We start from the raw sequence: 24,608 nt of genomic DNA, 5'->3' as shown, positions 1-24,608 counted from the left end.
TATATATATATATATATATTCTAAAAATATGTAATTAATTTGAATATACATTATAATTTTTATTTTTTATAATTTAATAATATAATAGTATAGAAATTAAGTAAAATTAAAGAATGCACGGCACTGTCGGCGCCGTGTTATTATTGCGCGCGCAGCATCGCCTACTCGCCTGAATTCATTTGCTCCGACAGCTTGTCAGGAACCGGATATTTTGTAAACAACTAAGCAAAGGGTTAATTAATTTTGCTCACTTTTTTCTTCTTCCTGCATTTCTTCATCATTTTATCTTATCAAAAATACATATTCAATTGCAATAGTAAATTCAATCTTATTTTATTTAATAAATTTATTTAAGGATTAATCATGAATCGGAAAGGTAATAAAAAGAATATATATATATTTGTATTGATATAATTATTAAAATATATTATTGTAAGATTTAAAAATGCATATAATAATTATTTTTTTTTATTTATCACGTAATAACTTTTTAGAATACTAATTCATGAAATTATAAATATGATAAATAAGAATTAAAAAATTCACGATAATCAACGATAATTTATCTATTAAAATCATTAGTCACGTGATCTAGATATAGAGAATTCGTTTTAAAAGTTTCTCTTAGTTTTTTCTAGTAATAATTTCTTACAATATATATAATAATATGTGACATTATATTATGTATTTATAAATATTTAAGAATACATTAATAGATAATATATTATTTAAAACTGATAATTATCATTTATTTAATTATCTCAGTAATTAATTGTGAAGCCATTAATATAAATATAATACATATTTATGAAAATTAAGTTATTAAATCAAAATAAGAAATAAATAATTAGTTTTAATTAATTAATATTTTTAATTATTCCATTTTCGAATGTTATGTAATAATGTGTGTGTGTGTGTGTGTGTGTGTATATATTAACCGCATGATATTTGAAAATAGAATTGAAAAACATATTTACTTTTTATTTATTTGAAGATATATATATTATTTTGAAATAATTATATATCTTTATTTAATAATTTATTAGAATTTAGTAATATCTATTATCTAATTTAATATCTAATATATATCTATCTATTATCAAATATGTATAATTTAATATCTATTATAATATTTTTTATCATAATATCTTTCTGTTATGATGATTTTAAAAAATCATTGAATTGATACTAATAATGTACATGTATTATTTGAATTTAGCGGTCATAATGTTTCTAAATGAAAGTGAAAAACTTCAAGAATGTGTTTTAGTATAATATAGTGAACTTCTGTTTTAGTATAGTATAGTATAGTATACTCAAAACTTGCGAGACTAAATTATTTTGTTATAAATTAAAGTATATATATTTAAAATATATTAATTTAATTTAAATATAATTTAAATAATAATTTATATATAATTATGTAATATATATATATATATATTCGTATATTAAACAAAAATATTCATGCATTTAAAAAACACACGTGAGTGAATTTTATTACTTAAAAAAAATAAGAATGGCACGTAAAAAATCATTTCGTGGAAAAAGAAAATTTCATCGTTATAATGATCGACCAAAGCCAAAAAAAAATAAATTTAACTTAAAAGATTCAACATATGTCAAAGATCGCGATATTAAAAATAGGGAAATTGAAAAACGTAGACAAATGTTAGAAGAAGAAAAACAGCAACAACAATTAGAAATAGAAAGTAATAGTTCTGGTGATGAACAAGAAAATCCATTACAAAATTTATTATTATCATTTTCAAATACTACTAATTTACAAGTGACTGCTATTGATTCTAATTCAGAAAGTGATGTATGTAGTGATAAGGATGATATTGATAAGAATGATAAAGAAACCAATAATTTAACATTGCAATTCGACAATATAGATGAGAAGGTAGATTTAACAAGTGATAATGAAGACATTAAAATAAAAGAGATTGATGAAGAAGATCCAGAAACAGCTCAAGAAGATGCTGGTTATTTAAAAGATCCATTTTCAATTCATCTTCATAATGATTTAAGTGATAAACTTTATGAAGCAGTTTCTAATGTTCCACAAATTATGGAAACGCAAAAGATAACTTGGCCTGTTTTAGGCAATCTCATATGTGAAATATCAAAATCTTTTGAAGATTCAAAAGACACAAAAAAATCTAATATTTCTGTTTTAGAACATAAACAATTTGCTAAATGTGGTACTATCCCTGAATTAATTGATAATATAGAGTGGAATAAATTATATATAAAATCTCAAATTCATGGTAATATTATAAAAGCAAATTATTCAAATATAAAAGATAATGTAAATTCATTTGCTATGACTCCTTTGCAAAAGGAATTATTTTCAATAATAAATAATTATCAAGATTTATATTATCCTGAAAGAACATTTTTTAATGCTGATCAAATAAGATTTGTGTATTGTTTGCATATAATCAATCATGTGTTAAAAACACGTACAAAAGTATTACATCATAATGCAAAAATAAAATCAAAATCTACAAATATAACAGAAATTCCAGATGAATATAGAGATCAAGGTTTAGTAAGACCAAAAGTTTTAATAATAGTTCCTTTTAGACATTCATGTTTAAAAATTGTTGAATTATTAATATCTATTTTAATTGGAAAAGACGAAGGTGGTTCTGTAATGAATAAGAAGAGATTTATGGAAGATTTTAGTGGTGATAAATTAATAATGCCAAAAAGGAATCCAAAACCTGAAGATTATGAATTGACATTTCAAGGAAATACAGATGATACGTTCAAAATAGGAATTGCTATTACAAAAAAAACTTTAAAATTATATTCAGAATTTTATTCTTCTGATATAATAATTTCATCTCTATTAGGTTTAAGAATATTAATAGGTGCAGAAGGTGAAGCAGATAGAGATTATGATTTCTTGGCATCAATAGAATTATTAATTCTTGATCAAGCAGAATTATTTTTAATGCAAAATTGGGATCACATGATACATGTATTAAATCATTTACATTTACAACCTAAGGATTCTCATGGGACAGATTTTTCTAGAGTAAGAAGTTGGTGTGTAAATGGATGGACTAAATACTATAGACAGACATTAATATTTTCAAGTATTCATGTACCTGAAATTTATGGAATATTTAATAAGAAATGTTACAATTATGCAGGAAAAATAAAAGTAATAAATTCTATTTCTTCTGGATCTATTTGTCAAATAGCTATGCAGATTCCACAAGTATTTCACAAATTTGAAACTTTAAATCATTCTCATGCCTTAGAATATAGAATGGAATTCTTTATAACAAAAATACTTCCTCAGTATAAGGATAGAATTATGAATCATTCACTGATTTTTATACCATCTTATTTTGATTTTGTAAAATTACGTAATTATTTCAAAAAAGAAGAATATAGTTTTGTACAAATTTGTGAATATTCCAAAGATGCAAAAGTAGCAAGAGCAAGAGACATGTTCTTTCATAGTGATGCACATTTCCTTCTATATTCAGAACGATTTCACTTTTTTCGTAGAATAAGAGTGAAAGGTATAAGACATATTATATTTTATGCACCACCAATTTTTCCTCAATTTTACACAGAAATGTGCAATTTAATGCAAGAAGCTAATCAAAATCCACGTTCAGGATCTGAAAGTAATATGACAGTTACTGTTTTATATTGTAAATATGATATTATGCAATTGTCTGCAATTGTGGGTACTCAAAGAGCTAATCAAATGCTTGCCTCAGAAAAATCTATTCATATGATTATGACTGGTGAATAGGGAACAAAAATATATTGTAAATATTTTATGTAACTTTATGTAATTATTTTAATGTCAATTGTATATTATCACTCTTGATATTATTAAATATAAAAATTTAGTATTGCAGTTTATATTATTAATAATAAAAAATATTTTATTTAATTTCTACTATTTTATTTAATTTTTTACTAATATATAATTTAAAAATAAATTAAAGGAAAAATATAAAATGATTGTTCATTTTTAAAATTTTATCATCCAATTATTCAATTGCAGTAACAAAATTATTTCAACAAATAATTATAATTTAGTTTAAAAATTCATCTCTACAAAAGTTAAAAAATATATAGATTCAAAAACTAATTTAAATTATTTTAGTTAAAATTATTAAATATATATCATAATAAAATCAAAGATTCTGATAATAAAATTTGATTATTTTTTTTTTGTTAATAGTTTTTAATATTATTCTAGCAAATTAATTAATATCTGAATGTATTTTTGTAGATATTTCTTTGGTTTCTGTACTTAAATTAGTTTGTAAATCTTCAGATATTGTTAACGGAGTAATCGATGACGTTTCAGCAATTTCTGTTAAAATAGTTAACAAATCCTTTTGTTGTTGAGGAGTACTCATAATTTCCGATGAAGAAATTTGTTCATTCGTTATTATCATTGATTTTGTCATTTTTTCTACCTGCGTTTCTGAAAAAGAAAAAAGTATTAATTTTATGATGTTCAAATTAGCTTTTTAATAATGATAATAAAATAGCAACAATTCAATGATTTTAAAATTTATTTTTACCATTTATAACAGAAGGAGTAGTGGAAGATTTTATATTGAAGCATTCTGATTTCATGTTCTTTCTGACAACATCTTTAGGATCCCACAAGAAAGTATAATATAACGATAATAAAATTGCTGCCATGCTAACAAATATAACATAGGCTACTACTGTTAATACTCGTACCAATTTTTGTTTGTGCTTTGGCTCGTAAAGTTTATCTTTCCTTTCATCTCCCGCAAATCGAATTTCATTACCTGTCGGTTTATGTTCTCGATTTCCTAATGTACGACTAATACTTGCCATTACATTTTGGGCGCTCATTTTGCGCGGTAACTGCATTCTCAATTTATTTTATTTAATTTTTCAGAACTATTAATTTCAGAACTATTAATTTGAAATTAAATTTATATTTTAGTTCTGATAAATTCAGTTAACATCATAACATTTCAATTTTTATTGAGTATTAAATATTCATAGAATAATAATAATTGTAATCATGATGATTCGAAGAAAAAGATTTTAAAAGATTTCAAAAGAGATTTTAAATTAAAAAAATATTATTTTCTTCAAATCTTTTAAATTTATAACTTCTTTGATTTTTTTTTAATTTATGAAAATATGTATTAAATTTTACTATATTTCATATTATACACTCTTATGAAGAATGTTTTTACATTCGACAGGTTACGTATGTATGATCGAGTATTTTCAATAATTTTGCATTAATTATTATCATAATCCATATGTTAAAAATATATAACGATTTTATTTTTATTGATTTACGAATTTTCCAAAATAAAAATCAGTTTTGTTTACCAATGGGGCGTTCCCAAGCGAATATAATAGATGTTGGAAATAGTGCAAAAAAATATTTAAACTTCACGATAATTTATTAAAAAAAATATGAGATTTCAAGGATGCGATATCCATTTTCTTATGTTGACATTTCCGTTTTATTACTATTTTCGTTTTTGACTAACAAATCAACATTTACTAGTATAACTATTAAATATGTTCGTCCAATGATATCAACGAGCTTTCACTGCGCAAGTCTAAGAACCTTGACTCATTGTGCTTCGTTTTACAAGCTTCAAGGGTTGCTCAACTTTACGGGATTCGTTGAGAGAAAAATGTCCTTAAAACCGATACGCTGAGTAATATTATTTTATTTCGAAAGTATAGCCATTTATTAAAATTTTTATTCTATATTTCTTATATAAATATATCTATTTAATAATATCGTATATTGATTTTTAATTGTTTTGATTAGAATTTTATTTTATTAGATTATATATATTTTAATTAATGTTTTAATTAGAAAAGAATAACAAAGTTTGGTAAAATCGATAAAATTTTTCTATTTAAATTATATCAAACACAAGAATAAATAAAGACATAATATAATAAATCAAAAAAAAAAATTTCATAAGATATAGTTGGATAAAAATCATTTTAGTTTCAAGTGAAAATACCTCCATAAAAATGATAAAGAAATGATTAAAAATGTTGCACAAGTATTTTATGTAAGTTTAAATATTGTTTCGGAGTTAATACTTTTTTAAGCATACATATATAGGGTGTTAATATATTCGTGGATTGATTCTAAAGGATAAAATAAATAAAAGTTGATACATAGAAATATCGATTGAGATTTATTTATTAAATTATTTATTAAACAAGCAATTTGAGTTTGCATTAGATGAAGCAAGATGGGAATAAAATGCTACAACAGTAATGAAGACAGAGTGGTCTCACTCTATTTTCGTCTTGCTCTGTTTAATGCAAACTTCAATTAATTCAATTTAATAGTCTACATTTTTGTATATCAATTTTTGTGTTTGTTTTTAGAATCGATATCTTCAAAGATGTTCCACAAATATATTAACACCCTGTATACGTTATATTCATATTTCATGGATATAATTCGAAGGTTACAAATATCAAGAATAGGTGTTGCTAATATCAGAGCCTATAAACTTTAGTTAAAGCTTAAACAAGATTTTCGTTTCGTTTCGAAGGTAAGGCGACTTTGACAACGTTCTCGTTTTACAAAGGAGGCGCTCCTTTATTTTAATAGCATTATTCTTCGATCATTCCTTGATAAACATACTTTCGATTAATGATCATTATTCAATAGAAGTTTCACATATCTTAAGAAAAATAATAATAATAATAATAATAATAATAATAATAATAATAAAAGCATATAGAAAAAAAAATACAGTATTTTTTAAATTTATATGTATATTATTTTTTAGATAAAATTATGTAAATTGAAAAAAGTTTATATGATATATATGATTTCAACAAAAATATAATCTTTAAAAAGATATAGCATTAAAGAAGCCATAATAGATCGACTGATCCTATTCTGGTCATTACGCGGGCAATACGGATAATCATTATAGGTCAATCCATCGATTATATTTTTTCTAAGGTTTTAATTGATTTTTTAAAATGAAATATTATATTTTTCTTTATCGAAGTAGGCGTATAGATGTCAAGTGTATGTTAGCGAAGAATTGCTTGTAAAATTAATGATATTTTTCACTTAAATGTAATAAATTACACAATTATTATCAATATTATATATTTAAAATTAAATAAAAATTAAAAAATTAAACATAAAAAATTGATTTACCTTTGAATTTTAACGCGAAATCTGCTAATTTCATTAGTGATCGCTCATGTTGTAGACGATTTGCAAATTCGAAATTATTGGAAGAATCTGTACTGATTACTCTATTCAAATTGATCGCAGGTTTCACATTATGTTCAAGATTTTCTTTATTTTCTTGAATATCACGATTTTTTTTATCCATTATCGTTACAAATCCTTCATCGAATGAATTATCTCTTAAATATCGAGTCATTTTGTCTTTTTCTTTTTTTTTATCAAATGTTTCCATTCTTGTTTTAAAATTAGATGGAACATTTTTTTTGTATTGTTTTTGATTTTCAGCAGTTTTTTTCGTCAAATCGTTCAATGGAAAAGTATCTCGAGATGATTCAAGATACAAGGAGTAATTTCTAACAGTTGTAAAATGATCGCGTTTCGCTTCATCTCCAGGAATAGTCGGAGATTCCAATGTCTGGGATGTACCATTATTACTAAATATACGATTCATAATTTTAGAGGAATGTCTTGCATCTTTTTCGCTTGATTTTCTCGTCAAGTTTGACGTATTTTCTTTTTCAAACGAATTGTAATTAAAGAAATTAGAACTCGTCCAGTTTTCTCGAGGGGAATCTCGAGCAAAAGAATTCGAATCATTGATTCTATTTTGTAAAGATTCAATTAAAGAGTTTCTCAATAGGATCAAAGATTCATTCAATCTTTCATTGGGTGTTTTCATGTGATCATAATTATGGAAAAGATTTTTTTTGCCGGTACGACCGGAAAGCGAATGTTTGTTGTTAGATTCTTTCGCAGATTCGTTTTCTAAAATCATTTGATCGCCTAATAAGAATTGGATTTCGGGTTCAGATAAAAATTGAATCGGTCTCCGTAGAAGCCTTGGATCTGGAGGTTTCCAAAGAATTAAATAATATGCACTTAAGGCAATGGCTACGAAACTTACAGAGAACATGTAAGCCATTACGGTGAATAAACGTATTATTTTCTTGCTACCTCGATTTTCAAAAATATCCGCATTTTCGTTCTTTCCTGGAGATTTATTTCCTCCACCAGATTCTTGAGGACCACCATCACTACTTTCCTCTTTACTCATTGTTACTTTTTTTTTTTTTTTATAACCAACTTTTAGAAAATTAAATTTCTGATCGAATTGCTTGTAATTGTTTACCAATTTCTTTTCTAATCATTCTTGTTTCTATTTTTATCCTTATTAAGATCTTATTTTTTTTATCCTTATTATCATCGTCATCTTGAAGAAATACGAATTTTACATTTCACAATAGTTTAAAATAAAAATTCCACCGAATAAATTCACTCGTGCAATGAAACCGATCTTTCGTTGATATTTTGTATTTTCCATTAATTTAATTTCAATTACACGTAAATGTAGATTTTGCAATTAATTTTTATTTTTTAATTAATATCCAATAAATTTTTGTTTTATTATACACAAACAAAAATAATAAAATTTTATTTTACAAAATAGAATATGAAAGAGAATATATTGTTATAGGATGCGCTTCGGCAGCGAAAGCTCGTAAGACTGCAATTCTGAACAAACGTTCGTAGAAAAGTTCCTTCCTTTGCCACGTGTTTGAACCACGCGCAAGCGTCCTTAAGCCGTACTACGTATTAGCGGTGATTATATTTTCCAATGGTAATTTATTAGATCGAAGTGTTTATCCAGAATTATCATAGAATTAAATATTATTGATTAACGTATTGTTGCCAAATATTCGAAGATTTGGTTTTTGGATCGTCCCAAACATTAGGATCTTTTTGAATTAACCAATTTTCGAAAAATTCAGAATTTTCTTGTTGCTTTTCCGATACTTTCTCCTTATTTTGTTCATTTTTCAATACTGGTTTCTCTAACACTACTGTTTCCGATGATTTTGATGATTTTTTGCTGGTCCATGTATAAACCAATTTTTCATCTTCTTGATCGTGTAAAATATTTTTATTATACGACTGCGAAGACGATTGTTTTACATTGTTACAACTACATATCTCTAAAGAGGTGTTAACAGCGATTGAATTTTTTTCGAATTGGTTATTATCGAAAGTTTTTATTCTATGAGTATCATTTTGAAATTGTTTCGTAAGGTTCTAACAAGAAAATTTTTATAATTATTTTATATATTATTTATAAATAATTTTTTTTTATATATATAAAATATAGAATTTTTATTTTACCTCGGAATTTGATTGCGCCGATGAATTATGAGTACTTGATTCTCGAAATTGTCGAGAATTTTCGTCCATTCTAGGATTTGGTGCGTATGATAAATTTGGGACGCATTGTTGATTGTTCAAAATTGTGAAAATTTGCGTCAACAAATCATTTGAACCTTCAAAATGGGGAATTGTTGTTTGAATGCTTTGTCGTGCGATCAATGAATTTAACGCCGGCATCAATGCTGGAGCGTAAAGTAACACTGCGAGTCTGTCAAGTGAAAAAAAACATGAAGATGATCAAAATTTCTCTTTCTTATTTTCTTATTTATTTTATACCTTAATAATTGAATGGTAAAACCATTCGGATCTAACATGGAATTCCAGGTCGAAGGTTGTGTCATAGGAGTATAAGCGGTATGAACATTGCTACGTGGAGTTGGAATTCTCTTATGCATTTCTTTCTTTTGTTTTTGAACAATTCGCGTATATTGTCTCGATGAATCATTTGCACGTGTTCTTCCATAAGGTAACTTTTTCGTGTAGTTGTTCCAATAATTACGATTACCTAGAAATATTTCACGAATACCAAAAAAAAAAAAAAAAATACCAACGTTATTTCTTCGATATTATACATTCGTAATTATGAAAAATTCAATTCTTTTAAACATACACTTTTCTTCAGAATTGATATTCTGTTGTTGACAATGAGATGTGGATTGATCGGAAATATCATTATTAAATTTTGAGCCCATTATTGGTCGAAATTCTGGTGTATTTACAGCGGGTTTAGTCTGTGTACAATCTTCGTGTTTAACATCGAAGTCAGTATAGTTCGACGTTTCCGGTTCGTGTTTCTTGTCAAAGCTTTGGCATATTTCCATCGACGTCTTTTCGCCGTTAATAATTATAATAATTTCGAATCATTTATAAAATAAAATAAATTAAATTATTAAATTGTCTTATTAATATGTTTTTATTAATAATAATTAAAAACTGATAAAAAATTTGATCATATGATCTTAACCTACCTTCCGAGTTTCAAATGGATTGAAATATTTTTTCGAATTTCCGAAAATAATTTTAGATTCATCAGAATCTAATTTATCTGCAGTTTTATGGATATCAACGTTTATCTATAAATATATTTTAAAAAATATATATATATATCTTATCAAACATTTTCTTATCGTGATATTAATTTTGATATTTTAATTACTTTAGATTCAGCTTGTTTGTGTTTTGATATATCATTTAATTGAATTGAATCTTGTGGAAGAATCACAGCTATATTATGCATTGAACAAACAGTGGTTGAATTGCTGGTTAATGATCTTGGTTGAAATGTATTGCTATCAGGCTCTTTTATAGGATAAATATCATTCTGTAAATTCTAAAAAAAAAAATAGAGATATATTAGAAAATTAAACAATTTCAAGAAATATTCAACATTCTATTATTCTTTTCTGGGCGAATACTTGTGAGGAAATCCTATGTTTCATCCAATCTGACTCAGTCAAAGTCTTTCTGATTGAATTTTCTTTATTTCTTTTCATGGTATAATGTTTTCTTCTTGATGAAACATTAATTTGCTCTGGATTTTTTTTGTATTGATTTTTTGAGGAAGTTCCAAGAAAATGTCCGTATTTCGTGAGAGAACATTCGTTCCAATTTATGTCTGTTTGTGCCTTTGGAAAAATAAAGTTAAATAAACGAAGAAAAAATTTTATTATTATACAATTAATAAAATATTCATGATTAAAATACCGATTGATGTACGGCATTGGTATTACGCGATATTATTGGGATTAACATTCTTGCTCTTGTTAATTCTCTTTCCATAAATAGATATCTTTCTTTCATTTGTCTTATATATTCCAATAAATATCGATTAGATATATTTCCACGATTACTAAAATATAATTAATAACTTATTATATATTTCTTCGAATAAATAATTCATTTAATTTAGTCGAAAAATTTTTACATATATATATAACTAACGTTTGCAAATATAAATTATTTAAATTATTTGATTGAACATGATCATCGTCGATAAAAATGAAATTTAAATCGAGCATTAGTCCATCATTTCTTAAATATGGTACGCTTATTAGTTCAGTAAATGGTATTCCATGTCCTTGACTTGGGGATAATTGTCGAATATAATCATTACGTCTTTCATCATGTTGATTGTCTACAGGCTTTAAGAAAATTTGTCGTCCAAACATACTTGTTAATTTTATAGAAATAAATTCACAATAAATTTTGACAAATTTTAACTATGATCAAAATTAATATAATCGTTCATTTAGGTTGTGTTCTCCATCGTATATTGTGTTTTATTTTTTTCTTTTTTCTTTTTTTTTTTTCTACATTGCGAACATCGATCTAAGATTTATTTCTATTAATCATCAATAAAATTATATATTTAAACTTTTATTTGAATTATAAAGATCTTTTTAAAATGAACATTTTTAAAATCAACATTCTATATTCGAAGATGTGATTATATATGAAATAATACTACATTTATTGAAATGATACTATATTTAAAGATTTATTTTGTGTTTTTAAAATAAAGTTCGACGCTTCCTGTGTATATTTGTTCAGCATCCTCTGATTAATGTCAGCATCCATACAGAAATTTGGTATTTCTGAATTATTAGCGACTATTACGTTTTCTATCATGTCTTATTTTTACGAACTTTTATTAAAATTTTTTTTTATCAAATACTGTATACATATGTACAATTATTTTTATTCTTGTATATAAAAATAAAGTAAATTTTTATTAATTAAATGCATATTAATAAATATAATTTAAAAAGAAGGTTAATAGTATATTGCGTAATGTAAATTATAATTTTTTTCAATTAATTTATATGAAATTTAAATCAGATTTTATGAACGATGTTCATATAATTTCTATCTTTAGTAGACATTTTGATCTTACGCTTACGTTGTATTGCAGCTATGTTCCGTTATAAAAATTAAACGATATTGGATTCTAAATGTTTTGTATCGTGTGTTATTATATAGATTAAATTCTGATAAAATTCTGATAAAATTCTAATTATATTTATTCTTGCTATTTATTATTAGTATATGCTATATATTAACACAAAAAAAAATGTTAATTTAATTTTAATAGTGAAAAGTATAATTTTCTTGTTTTATTTTATCTTTTTATGGTGGAATGGTCAGTCTTATTAGAAATTTAAATACATCAGGTAGTGTGAGTATAACAAATAATATTTCCAATGAAATTATTATTTCATCGTATTCTATTTTGATTAGTCTCAATGTAACATAAACATAACCTTTTTTTATAAGCTTACTATTCATAGTTTAAAATATATATTTATATTATTATAATATTATAACTATGTTATGAATTTTTATTGTATAGCATATTATATGGTTGCAAAAATGTATGAATACAAAATTATATTGTAGGGAGCTGTATATTTTGACTCATCTCATAACATGGATGACGAAGAATATCTTCAACCTGTATTAACTTCTCAAGAAGAACATTTTCATAAATTAGATACTGTCCTAATTACATTTATCCCTCTTATATTTGGTGTAAGTATTAATTTCTTTAATAAAACAAACAAATAATAATAATAATAATAAATATTATGTTTGAAATTATAGGTGTCTTTAGAAATTACAGGAATTATATTTATAGCTGTATGGCCTGAAGAAAATAATAAATGTGATACATATTTTATATACTTATATCTTCATTGTGCATATTGGTTGTTAATAATGTTAACAGATCATTTAGTAAAAAGAAAACATCATAAGCTTCGTATTTATGGATATCTTGATTTTTATCAATCAACATACCAACAAATAAGAACACCTCTTTTCATAGCATCGTTATGGATAACATGTTATTTATTATTAGCTGTGTTTTTGCATCACACACATAAAGTTAATTATGAACAATATTGTCGTGCATCAGAATGGTTCACACCTTTAAATTATATAGTGCTCTTGACTACATTGGAACTTATAATTATCGTACCAGTTTATATAAATTATATTAGTAAGTATAAAAAAAAAATATATTGAAAATATTTATAGTATATAAAGCCTCAGAAGTATAAAAAATTTTTTATTTTATAGAACAAGTTTTAAGATTTAATCGATTACGTCCACCAGCTGATGTTGCGAGAGAAGAATGGTTATCTTCTTTTACTCAAGATACATATGCAGGTAGTAATGAAGTAGGTTATCATCATAGAGAATCTAATTTAGAAGAATTGCTTGAAAAACAAGCGGATTTAATAAGATATTTACGAGATCATAATGTTAAGTTAAGTCATAGAATGATGCTGTTGGCAACGCAACGTAGATTACCTGAAGCATGAGATTCTGACAAGAGTACAAGCCTTATATGTATGTGATGTTTTATCATATATATGTAATTATAATATTAAGAATATGAGACGAATATTTTCATTTTATAATTTCGTTCATTTTTGCTGTTATATTAATGTTTTCCATTATTCCCCCCCCCCCCTTTTATTTCTGAATCCACTAACTTTTAATAATATTGTATTATTTCGAGTGTAAGGCTTGCACAATTAAGATCGGAATCATACGAACGTTCGTTTTTTTCTGATATTCGCATTACCACGATGTTTGAATTCATACATTAATTATTGGACAAATGTTAAATATTTGACATTATTTTTATTACTTAATTATATTAATTTAAAATAATCGTATATTTAAGTGGCATTATTAAGTTAAAAAGATATCATGTTATAAAAAATATACGTGATTATAAAAAATCAAAAATAATTTCTGTGATAAGAAATGTATATATTTAATTGAATAAAGTATATATATATTTTTTTCAATATACAGCACTTATAATTTTAGTTACATCTAAATACACTTTACATAATTTATAATACATATTTGTTTGTATTATATGAAGTTATTGTACTTAGACTAGCAATATCTTCAATACATAGTATTCATTTTTTATTACATTACTATGTTGACAAACATGATAACAAAACAATAATGTATTCTTCAAAATAAGCTTCTTTATCATTGAATTAAATGAATATACTTTTAACACTAAAACTAATCTTTTTAATTTAAATATAATATAATATATGTTTTAAATATCATTAAAAAAAAAAAGAGATAAATTCTTTTACATTATATGTTTGACGTATTATGTTGAAAAATTTCTTAACAATAAACTAAATGTTTCTATATATATATATTTTTTTTATAATACATATGTATATATGCATATTTCTATAAATGCCTAATAATATCTAATTTATATCAATAAAAACCTGACGCAATGTGCACATAGAGACAAAAAAGATTATACTCGTGATTATTTGGTCCGTATTTAATGCGAACCTTACATAATATATGTTATAACAATCGTAAAATAAGGTTCTCAATAATGATTTCTTTTTTTTAGTGTGTAACTACGTATATTATAAGGCTTCTTGTGGATAAACATCTTAAACGATGCATTATATTAAAAGAGAATTCTATTTACAAAAAGTTGACGTGTATTACGGCAGGCTTAGACTCCTATGCTATCATATGAATCTATATATGCTTCCATGGTATATAAAATTACTCACTTATACATATGGAACACTTAAATATACAATGCTATAAAATGTAGAAGCTTGTACTTATTTACTACTTATTTACTACATAGTTACAATTTCGACATTTTCTTTTGAAAATGAAAATGTTCTACAAAATGATGATTTATTGAAAACAGTACTAAAACTGAAACTCCTCGTTATTTTAATTAGTATTATACTTTGTTCTTTGTTTTTTTGAAAGTTTGTACTACATATTTAGGCCAGCCATTTTTGCTGCGTATATATATCGGATACATTAATCCTGATTATTTCAAGATTATAAAGAATGTATACCGAATGTATGTTTTTTTTATTATTGTCTTAAAGAAGAAGTTTTTCAGACTTCATGATAAACGCAAATCGAGAATATATTCCCGTATTAATCAATTTTGAACATTTTTTTTGCCAAATTCTAGAGCAATGAGCAACAAATTTTGTCAAATTTCGCTTGATCATTTCTATTTTTATATATCTACATCACTTAGAATTAGATTCGTTTTAAGAAATAAAAACGAACATGCAAACGCTATAGCGTTTTATATAAAATTATAGAGAGGGGCAAAAAGTTCGTTTCACGTTTAAAGATTTATCAATTGTGACGCGATTTTCGTCATAGTGGTAAGATTTCTATCATATTTCCTACGAATAAGCAGTGATCAAGGATTTTATTTTCAATTTGCACATTTTTTCCTATCCCATTTTGGTAATGTATCGTTGTTTAAAAAGTAATCTCAACAAATTTCATCTTATAGAAATTATACAGATAATAATTTTCAGACTATAGAAATATACGTTTGTTTAAAAAATAGTTTCCTCTTACATTTCTCATTGTTCTATTTTGGATCATCGTTATTTATTAATAAACGCACAAAACTATTCATTAAATCCACACAACACTTTCCGTTAAATTTCCAATTCGCACTTAAAGAATCGGCGCGTGTATCGCGTAGGCGCGGTGGTCCCAATCCTCACAACTGTTTTACGATGATTGTTAACAATGGAATCACGCGTGCGTGGCTCCAACAACGTTTCCAGTTGCCGAGAGTTGCTCCTCAGCCTCCATCATTTTTAATTTTCTTACTACCTGAGCGTGTTCCTCGAGTAATCTCGCAAATTCCCCTCTTCTAGTTTCGGCTTCCACTTGCATCTGCTTGATTTTTTCCCTAGGTCCGCCTGGACTGTCCAATGGCGTTTGAGAGGACGAGTTCTGGGAACTGGTTTCATTCGATAAACCATCCAAATCCGAGTTCTCGCTTGATATCGAATGGGAATCGACATCGTCAACGATCAAGCTGTAAATTAAGAAAAAAAAAAATGTTAAAATTTGGATGCACTTTTTTGTTATTGTTATGTTGTTGTGAATCCAACTCGGATTTTTGTTGATATCGAAAAATGGATGAGGATAAATTGAATTTTATTTATCTATATTTTTTATGCTTAACAATCCAACAATTACATTTTATCTTATTTTTTTCAATGAATATCGAATTTTTTTCGAGATCTGGTTGAACCAATTTATTGATATTAATTTCGATCGAAGAAAACTATACAATGAATTTAAAATTGAATTTAAATATTAAATATCGCTGTACGCTGTTTGTTTACTAATGGTTTATTAGTGGTATGTCAGAGTAACGGCAGTCAGATCTACGTTTCGAATTTGGGTTTCGAGAAGCTAGCAAATCTCGTTGCTAAGAGGGACGTGATTTTTGTAGTTGGTCTAAACTATCGACGTTCTGCCCTGCAGCATTCTAGTGGCAACAATTGTCGCTTGCGTCAATGTTACGTCATTGGTACTGAAGTACCTAGTCTAGGCTATAACGAATTGATTTTACGTAAAACACCGTGTATAATAATAATATAATTATTTGAATAACTACGAATACGGACACAATAAGTAGAATTTTTTATTCTACGGAAATAAATATCTTAATTTAATTACGATGGAAGAATGTTTTATTGTGAGAGGAAAAAATTAGAAATTCTTCTAATTTGCGTCATGGTCTATAATGGATGATTGGATTATGATTGCTTATAGCTTTGATAAAAATACAATCGTTTTCTCGATACAATTTTTAATATTAATTTACAAAATTGAAATTAAGTATGATCATCATACTATTCGATGACATCGATTATTTTTCGGGCTGACTTTTCTATTAAACCGATTATAGATAGATATTGGAAATACACCCACGAAAATTCTAGAAATAACAGACTTTCGATTGCGCGTTTGAAAATGTGTGCACGATTCGGTCAGGATAACCAAATCTATTCCTAGGTACGTTCTGATCGGGGATTAATATCGACTTTGCCGTTTTTATATTTGTATTACATGAACAATTATTATCTACAAGTATCTTTGGTATCATTTTTTTTTATCCAGCATTAAAATTATTTGATAAAATCTAAATTAAGTCGTCTTAATTCTTAATTCTTAAAGTCATATCAGTTTTTGCGTCGCGTTTCTTTCAAAAAAAAAATTTACGATTGTTTACCTGAATGCACCGTAAATTTCTCTTCCCGATGCCATCGTCACTGCGATATCAGGCAACGATCCTGAAACAAAGAGTGAATTCAACAATTCTAATAAAAAAAAAAATCTTTTTTATCTATTAACTCAAGTTCAAGCATGGATAAGACGTGTTTATAACACTATAAACATTTATAACACAATCGTTAAACGTTTAAATACGTTTTTGTCATCGAATAGTAAAGCGTTTAATTTATCGTCAATCAAATCTCTATCGTGATGATTGCGACGGCGAATCTCTATGACGTAGAATATTATTACATGCTATTTAATTTCGATGTGATGAAACCACGGCTTTGTTCTCCCTGCCAAGTGATAAAATTCTCCGCCTCGAGGCAACCAACCAGTTAAAACGAATTGAAACGATTTGCGAACATTTTTGGGAATCGAGTCAAGATTATTACACTGACTCGATTGTCCTCCCAGGAAACGCATAATCGAGTTTCGTCTTATATATCGTTGACACGCGTCTCCGGCAAGGACATGATGCGTAAATGAAGCCCTCGTTTATTTCAAGACAACGAGCGCGCATATCGGAGACAACCGATATTCATGCTCGATATATAACCTAATAAAATATCTTATCTTCTGCACTTTCTTCGCGAATTGGTGGTGGAAAGTAATTTTTCTACTTTAACGGTTGTTCAATTAAACGTTTCGTAACGTTTCTTTCCTATAACGGACACACGGTAAAAGGTTTCGTATATTAAAACACAAATCAGTTTTTTTCTTCAAGAAAAAGAAAGCAATTGGAAAATGATATCATCGTGACGTTAACGTTGACGCGATATTATCTTCGTTTGTCATTCATAAGGTTTAATATATTACACGATCGCGAGTTTTCAGCGATTTTCTTACGTAAATTGCATCGTTTCGTTTTATTTAACGAAGGATCGATTGACATGCCCCCACACCATATTGTATCGGCTCATCGAACACGAAACGAGCAAACGAAAGAAATCTTTTGAATAAAATATTTTTTTCGTTTGAAAAAAAGTTTCAAGCAAAAAGGAAAAAAGGAAAGAAAAAAAGAATCGATCGGTTCGGTAAAAATATTATTCGTGAGAACAGGCCGACCGTTTTACACGAACGACGTATGCAAATTTATCCGATGGAAGCGGACCAAATCGAGTCCATTTACACGTGCACGTTGCACACGTCATATCCTACGTCACGAACCACGCGAATTTTAATTAATACTTTCCTCAATATTCCACCCTTGCTCCTAATAGCATCGGTTAAAAGTTCGACAAGGTCGAAGAACACGTTATATATATCGAAAAAATATGCGCGTTATTTCCGATACCTCATTCTCGATTGATGGATCGCGATTATCGATTGCTAAATGCGAAACCGTCGGAGAGATATATGAAGCGTGTATGGAGAAGGTGGTATCCCGATCTTTCTAAAATAGAATCGACAAACTCGATTCCGACCGAGACCAGAACCTTGGCCCCATAGAGCAGAGCTTACATCCGTTTCGTTGATAAAATGATTAATTAAGCACGTGGACTAAATATCAAACATCGAGATTTCAACGAAATCGATTATATTCAACGTGCGCTATTTTAACCAACGCGTTACGATGTTACGTTATTAATATGTAATACGAGGATATTAATCGCGATAACAAAGAAGAATGTCTCCTTTAATCGAAATTAAATGTACGTATGAAAAGATCTGATCCGAGATGATCACATGTTATACTTGCGATCCGTAATGTAGAAGGAATTTTCTTTATTCGGTAGATAATTGTGGACCGACGACCTTCGACACGAGGAAGAGAATCGTGTTTTGAATGCTTCGCGACCTTAGACAATACGACCTGTACACAAAATATCCACGAGCCGTGACCACTTCTGCGAGCCGAACGAAAGAAGAAAGAAGGAACAAAGAAGAGCGTAGAGAGAAGTCAGAGGCGACAGAGAGAGGAAAGGTAAATATAGGTATCCTCTTGTATTATTGCACCGGATAAACGTCAATGCCGTTTAGAACCAGTTGTAACGTTTCCACGCTAGATTCCTGGCGTCGATTTCAAACTTGAATATTTTCATAACAAAACGTTGCCCGTCGGTAAGCTCTAATTGCACACCGAAATCTTTATTTTAAATATTTATATACCTTTGTACGAGTCTCGTGTTTTCAAACAATAATATTTTTATTTTTTTTTTTTTTCCGAACAAACGACAAGAAATATTTCGACAAGGATAAAAAATTCAAGGAAATTTTTATTTTACTCACCTCTGACCATCTGTGCTGGAATGTTTCCGATGAATTTATTTCTCTTCTCGACTTTTCCTTTTTATTTTTTATTTTTTATTTTGATTAAATAAAATCGGCTGTTCGACAAATTCTCTTGCTTTGGGAGCGAACGATGCGTGGAAGAGCGAAAGACGAGTGGAAAAAAAGATGGTTTCAATTGAACAGTGAACGAAACCGACGAGCGGACAGAGAACGCGACGTTCACTACTCGAAAGACTCGCGCAGACTGACTCTGCTCCGGCCTCTATTGCCGCGCTCAACTGCAGGTTACCGCTTCAACGGAGAGAGAAGGGTGGATGCAACCGACAAATTTTATTTCATACCATCACCCTCCCCCCCGCTTTCTTATTCTTTCATACATTCGATAAACCCTCCTCGCCTCGTGTGCATCTTACTACATCCGATTACTCGAACGATATCCCATTGATACCATTAACTAGAAAACGAAAATACGTGTATATCAACCACGAACGATATCGATTTTCGTCACTAAAAATATCCAATTTTTTTTTTTTTTAAATCGACGATAATCCTTATCGATGATGATGATGAGTAATCCTCGTAAAATTGGCCGCAATTTCTATTTCAGTCCACGTCTTGTTTTTAACTCCGCACCATCTATTTTTAAACGATTGATCTTTATTGTTGTTAAATGATTTCATAAAGGATCATTCGCGCGGGGCCAATTAACAATTGGCCGTAATTGTTCGCGATTCCATTCCAGTTGCGGAGGTGGGCAACGAGAGGCAAAAGTCGGAAAACGATGGGAAGGAAAAATTCTTGGGAAGTGACAAAAAAAGAAAAAGTTGCCTTCGAGTGAAAGGTGACGATTTACACAGATCGATGTTTCGCAGAAACGGATATTGACTGCTTATTTAACTAACCGATGAATCATTCGTATAATGACGTCCGTACTTCTCTTTGAATTTCGATTATACGGATTGCATATCTTGTAATTAATTTTTACCTTGTCCGTAGAAAAACTAAGGAGAGGAATCGTATCGTTAGATTTTCAATGAAATCCCACGTACGTAGATAGTTTTTCCGGAGGAGGTAGGCATTGTATTCGATCCATTATCGTTATTAATACGCGCGTCAATGTGAAAATTGAAATTCATTTCCGATGATCCCGGCATTTACATATATTTTTACGTTGCAGATCGTCTTTTAGCGATAACATTAGGCGACCTCGTCTAATAGCTTACCGACGATGCAACGTCGTATCATCCATTACTCTCGCGTTATAACGTACGAGGATGCAAATCCTATCAGGCAATCAAGGAACCACTTTCAAAATGTTTCGAAAGAAACGTGGAAATTCGAACGTCTCGTCGTTTTAAAAAAATTTCTTTTTAATCACTCTGAATACAAACTAGCGTTCCGGAAAATTTCTTTATTCGCGTAGTAAAAAAAATACGCGGCTGAGAAATGGGCGTCCGGATGATAATGGGCGCGGATGTGGACGCGGACGAAGGAACGCGGCCGATCCATGTCGGTTTTCAGGGTCATTCGCGAAACGAAGACCCTGTTCGGGGGGTTCGGTGGTAAATTATTTCGGTTGGTCGCTAATTTTGTCGCGGTATGCCATGCCGCGCAGAGAGCGTGGTGGTTAACCATCGTCACGAAACACGGCGTTCACTCGTCGTGTGTCTGCGTCCTTAACTCCTCCCCCCTCTCCCTTCTTCTTTTCTCCCTTCTCCCTCCATCCTCCTTCTCCGCCTCTTTGTCTCGCCGCTCTCGAGAGATCGGCTGGTAACCGCCGATCGACTCCCTATTTTCGCTCGTTGAGTCGATTACGACATTTCCCTCGGAGGAAAGCTCGATAAGGGAATCGTTTTGAAAAATATTTCGTTCGGAAATTTTTCAAGGAGAGTTGAGGGAGAGGAAATTTTCGGGGACGAGTATATTAAGATGATGACGGTAGAGAGAGAAAAATAAATAAGTAAACAAATAAATAAATATATCGCAAAGATGACGTAAGGGGAATTTGTTGAAAGTGGAGGGAGGGAATTAATCGTTGAAAAGGGTTAATTGGGTTATAAAGTGGAAAACGAAATTGTTATCTAAATTGCAAGATCTCTCGTGCAAATATCGCGAGCGGTTAATGGGAGGCGATCTGGCTGATAATGTCGAATATAGGTGATCCGTGTTTACGTATATACATACGTCAAATCTGGGAAAAGTCGAGAAGAATTTCTAAGCTCGATGCCTTTGCCGAAGATAAAAATTGTCTCCAAGATAAGTACATGCGTCAATGCCGATATCTTATCGAGCACTCTCTCGAGTTTTGCATAGATCGTAATCTTTGATTATTAGTGAGAAATGACTGTCAAGTATGTCGAAAGAGGTCGTCCAAATTCGATCTCGAACACTTCTTCGTATCTTTTTTTTCTCCCCCTCTGAAAGAAGAATCGTTTCACCTTTCTACCAAACGTGTACACGACAATCTATAATGTAAACACAAGAGATCTTTCCTTCTCAACTTCTCAAAAAAGAATTTCGAAAATTCTTTCGTTTTAATATCCACGAAAAAGAATCTTCCCCCTCCTCTTTAAAATTACAGAAGTTCCAAAAAAGAAACTGATAAAAGAAACGTGTATTAGCGAAGTGAAAAGGGACTAAAAACGTTCGTTTGTTACGAGACCTTGGATTCGGAACCTGACTCAACGCACTAGACATTTGATATCGAGGTTAAATGTTCCTCTCCAGTCGAGAGAGGAGAGAGAAAAAAAAAAGAAGAAGAAAAGAAAAAAAGAAAAGAAAAGAGAAAAAGCAGTTTGTTTCTTTTAGCAAAAATTGCGAGGGCGTCGAGAGATTCCATGCATACCGATTCGAGTTAATAAATCCGAATTTCTTCATCCGGTGTTCCACGCGTATTTCATCCATTCTAATTCTAGTATATAATAACCCGAATAATTCGTTTTACCTGGAATCGAATATTTTCCCGGATGAATAAGCCTTTTCAATTAATAATCGTTTAGCACGAAAATCGACGATCACGACACACACACACACACACACATACGCGCGCGATATAAATGGAACGCGATATATTTCATTGCACGAATCAAATGCAGATTCGCGTCTCTTTATTTGAGGGAATTAACGCGGGCAAATATTTACCGTGTTTATCGATAAATGCTGGAAACCAAGAACGGATTAAATACTATATTTCGCGATATAGATCGAACGTGAATATTTTCCAGCGGAGAATAAGTGTATGAAAATCTTTTCCGGCAGATTGGAACGTCCGGTCGTCCGTGGCACGACGTACGCTGAAAGTCTATAAGTTGCCGAAGAGTATTTTTGTCCGTGGATATTATCGATTGCATATACCCCTGATTCCTTCCCTCCCTTTCTCTCCAACATCGAACGTGTATAATTCGTATAGACACCTCTCTTTATTTCATTTTCCGTCCATTCCAATCCTTCCCATCCAACATCCAATTTATCGATAGATAAATCACGCGTGTTTATTTCCTTTTCTTTTCATTTTTTCTTTTTTTTTTTTTTTGTTTACATGCGTTCGAATATCCGCGGATCGTTCCATCTTCTCTATTTAGCGGAGATTCGATTTACGAATAGGAGGAGGTTTTCCCGCAAGTTTCGATACACTTGGGAAAATATTTCGAGACGATCGATTATCTTATGCGCTCTAACGATAAATGGAAATCTAGATAAACTTGTGCGGATCTGGAGAATAATTTCGTTCAATTCGTCGAAATGACGAGTCGTACGATATTAGAAAGATTCGACAGCGTGGAACAGTGTGCGAGTTCACAGTTCACAGTTCGTAAATTCAACGATGAGTGACGTGTCTCAATTGTGATTCACTGCAATGCGTCACGGTGAATAGAGAATCTTATTCTTGGCTCATCGTGGCTTATTGTTCGCAGTCACCTACTTTCATTTGCCCAATTGTATCGTTTGCAACACTCTACGAAGCTCCATGTACGTGTGTTTTAAAGCAGGAAATTTCACTCGGTTCCTCTCTAACTTCGCAAAGAAAAGAAACCGTTTATTTTTCCCTTATTCCCGAAACCCTTTCTTGATCTATCTCGTGGGGGGCGATATCTCGGGGGAGGAAGAAAAGAAGGAGAAAAAAGAAAGATGGAAAAAAGATCGGTCCAAAAGCGAACGCCTATAGTACGCTATCATCGATTCGATGAAAAGTTCTTGTTCGTGATTGGCGGAATTTCACCAGTTTACCGCTATTTCACCGCATCACCGTACTATAAATAGGTTTAAATAATCACGTGAGGCTTGCATACTGACGTACTTACACGTGTAGTATTGTATGGAGTACCTATTTCCGAATATTGCTCTCATTTTCAGCGTAATGAAATTTATCGATGACACGCGTTACTTTATATTTACACGCGAATATGACACGAGCAATTCAACTCGTTCAAGAGGTACAGGATGCGTGTGAGAGGAAAAAGAAAAGAAATGAATTTCTTGAAGAAAAAAAAATTTTCTACAATTTGAACTTCGTGTCCTCTTTCACGAGCCATTTCAGAGATTTCGCTTAAAATGTTAATAGCCGAAATACTAAAATTCTAGAATTCAATGGCACTCCTCTTTTCTCTTTTCACGTGAATTTCACGGATTATCCACTTCGTTTAACGACTGCTTCAAAGAAAGAAGTCGAAGAGAAAAAAACATTTCAATTTTTTCTCCCTTTAAAGATTTACGAGAAGATTTTTCGTGCATACGCGGCTTCCGTTGCCAAACGAAAAATCCGTAAAGATATATGCGGATACTGAACAAATAAAAAAAAGAAAAGAAATAGAACGAAAAA

At 29.3% G+C, this 24,608-nt stretch overlaps 5 protein-coding genes across 9 annotated transcripts; 2 read left to right on the top strand and 3 right to left on the bottom strand.

Annotated features, from left to right (window-relative positions):
- Positions 1 to 152: 152 nt before the first annotated feature.
- LOC107997845 (U3 small nucleolar RNA-associated protein 25 homolog) lies at positions 153 to 3,928 on the top strand. Its single transcript, XM_017056734.2, has one exon. The coding sequence runs from the start codon at positions 1,520 to 1,522 to the stop codon at positions 3,782 to 3,784; it is 2,265 nt and encodes a 754-aa protein (XP_016912223.1). The 5' UTR covers positions 153 to 1,519; the 3' UTR covers positions 3,785 to 3,928.
- On the bottom strand, positions 3,919 to 8,882 carry LOC107997847 (uncharacterized). 3 transcript variants are annotated; one of them, XM_017056736.3, is made up of 2 exons: positions 7,196 to 8,882; positions 3,919 to 4,471 (listed from the first exon to the last, which is right to left on the bottom strand). In XM_017056736.3, the coding sequence occupies exons 1-2, from the start codon at positions 8,283 to 8,285 to the stop codon at positions 4,245 to 4,247; spliced, it is 1,317 nt and encodes a 438-aa protein (XP_016912225.1). In that variant the 5' UTR covers positions 8,286 to 8,882; the 3' UTR covers positions 3,919 to 4,244. The 3 variants fall into 3 exon arrangements, with proteins under 3 accessions (XP_016912225.1, XP_016912226.1, XP_016912228.1); XM_017056737.3 differs by lacking the exon at positions 3,919 to 4,471 and adding an exon at positions 5,426 to 5,689; XM_017056739.3 differs by lacking the exon at positions 3,919 to 4,471 and adding an exon at positions 5,701 to 6,650.
- On the top strand, positions 5,723 to 14,247 carry LOC107997848 (transmembrane protein 192). 3 transcript variants are annotated; one of them, XM_017056742.3, is made up of 4 exons: positions 5,723 to 6,572; positions 12,827 to 12,958; positions 13,031 to 13,427; positions 13,508 to 14,247. In XM_017056742.3, exons 2-4 carry the CDS (start codon positions 12,857 to 12,859, stop codon positions 13,750 to 13,752), a joined length of 744 nt encoding a protein of 247 aa, XP_016912231.1. In that variant the 5' UTR covers positions 5,723 to 6,572; positions 12,827 to 12,856; the 3' UTR covers positions 13,753 to 14,247. The 3 variants fall into 3 exon arrangements, with proteins under 3 accessions (XP_016912231.1, XP_016912229.1, XP_016912230.1); XM_017056740.3 differs by lacking the exon at positions 5,723 to 6,572 and adding an exon at positions 12,309 to 12,605; XM_017056741.3 differs by lacking the exon at positions 5,723 to 6,572 and adding an exon at positions 12,581 to 12,600.
- On the bottom strand, positions 8,580 to 12,167 carry LOC107997846 (uncharacterized). The gene is made up of 9 exons (XM_017056735.2): positions 11,372 to 12,167; positions 11,135 to 11,279; positions 10,846 to 11,055; positions 10,587 to 10,760; positions 10,399 to 10,503; positions 10,041 to 10,257; positions 9,707 to 9,935; positions 9,389 to 9,638; positions 8,580 to 9,301 (listed from the first exon to the last, which is right to left on the bottom strand). Exons 1-9 carry the CDS (start codon positions 11,596 to 11,598, stop codon positions 8,900 to 8,902), a joined length of 1,959 nt encoding a protein of 652 aa, XP_016912224.1. The 5' UTR covers positions 11,599 to 12,167; the 3' UTR covers positions 8,580 to 8,899.
- LOC107997849 (uncharacterized) lies at positions 14,189 to 23,068 on the bottom strand. The gene is made up of 4 exons (XM_017056743.3): positions 22,931 to 23,068; positions 19,787 to 22,206; positions 17,511 to 17,571; positions 14,189 to 16,304 (listed from the first exon to the last, which is right to left on the bottom strand). The coding sequence occupies exons 2-4, from the start codon at positions 19,794 to 19,796 to the stop codon at positions 16,016 to 16,018; spliced, it is 360 nt and encodes a 119-aa protein (XP_016912232.1). The 5' UTR covers positions 19,797 to 22,206; positions 22,931 to 23,068; the 3' UTR covers positions 14,189 to 16,015.
- Positions 23,069 to 24,608: the final 1,540 nt, after the last annotated feature.

This window comes from Apis cerana, linkage group LG5 (genome assembly GCF_029169275.1).
Source record: "Apis cerana isolate GH-2021 linkage group LG5, AcerK_1.0, whole genome shotgun sequence".
In the NCBI taxonomy this organism is placed as follows: domain Eukaryota; kingdom Metazoa; phylum Arthropoda; class Insecta; order Hymenoptera; family Apidae; genus Apis; species Apis cerana.
This window is presented reverse-complemented; position numbering and strand designations above follow the sequence as displayed.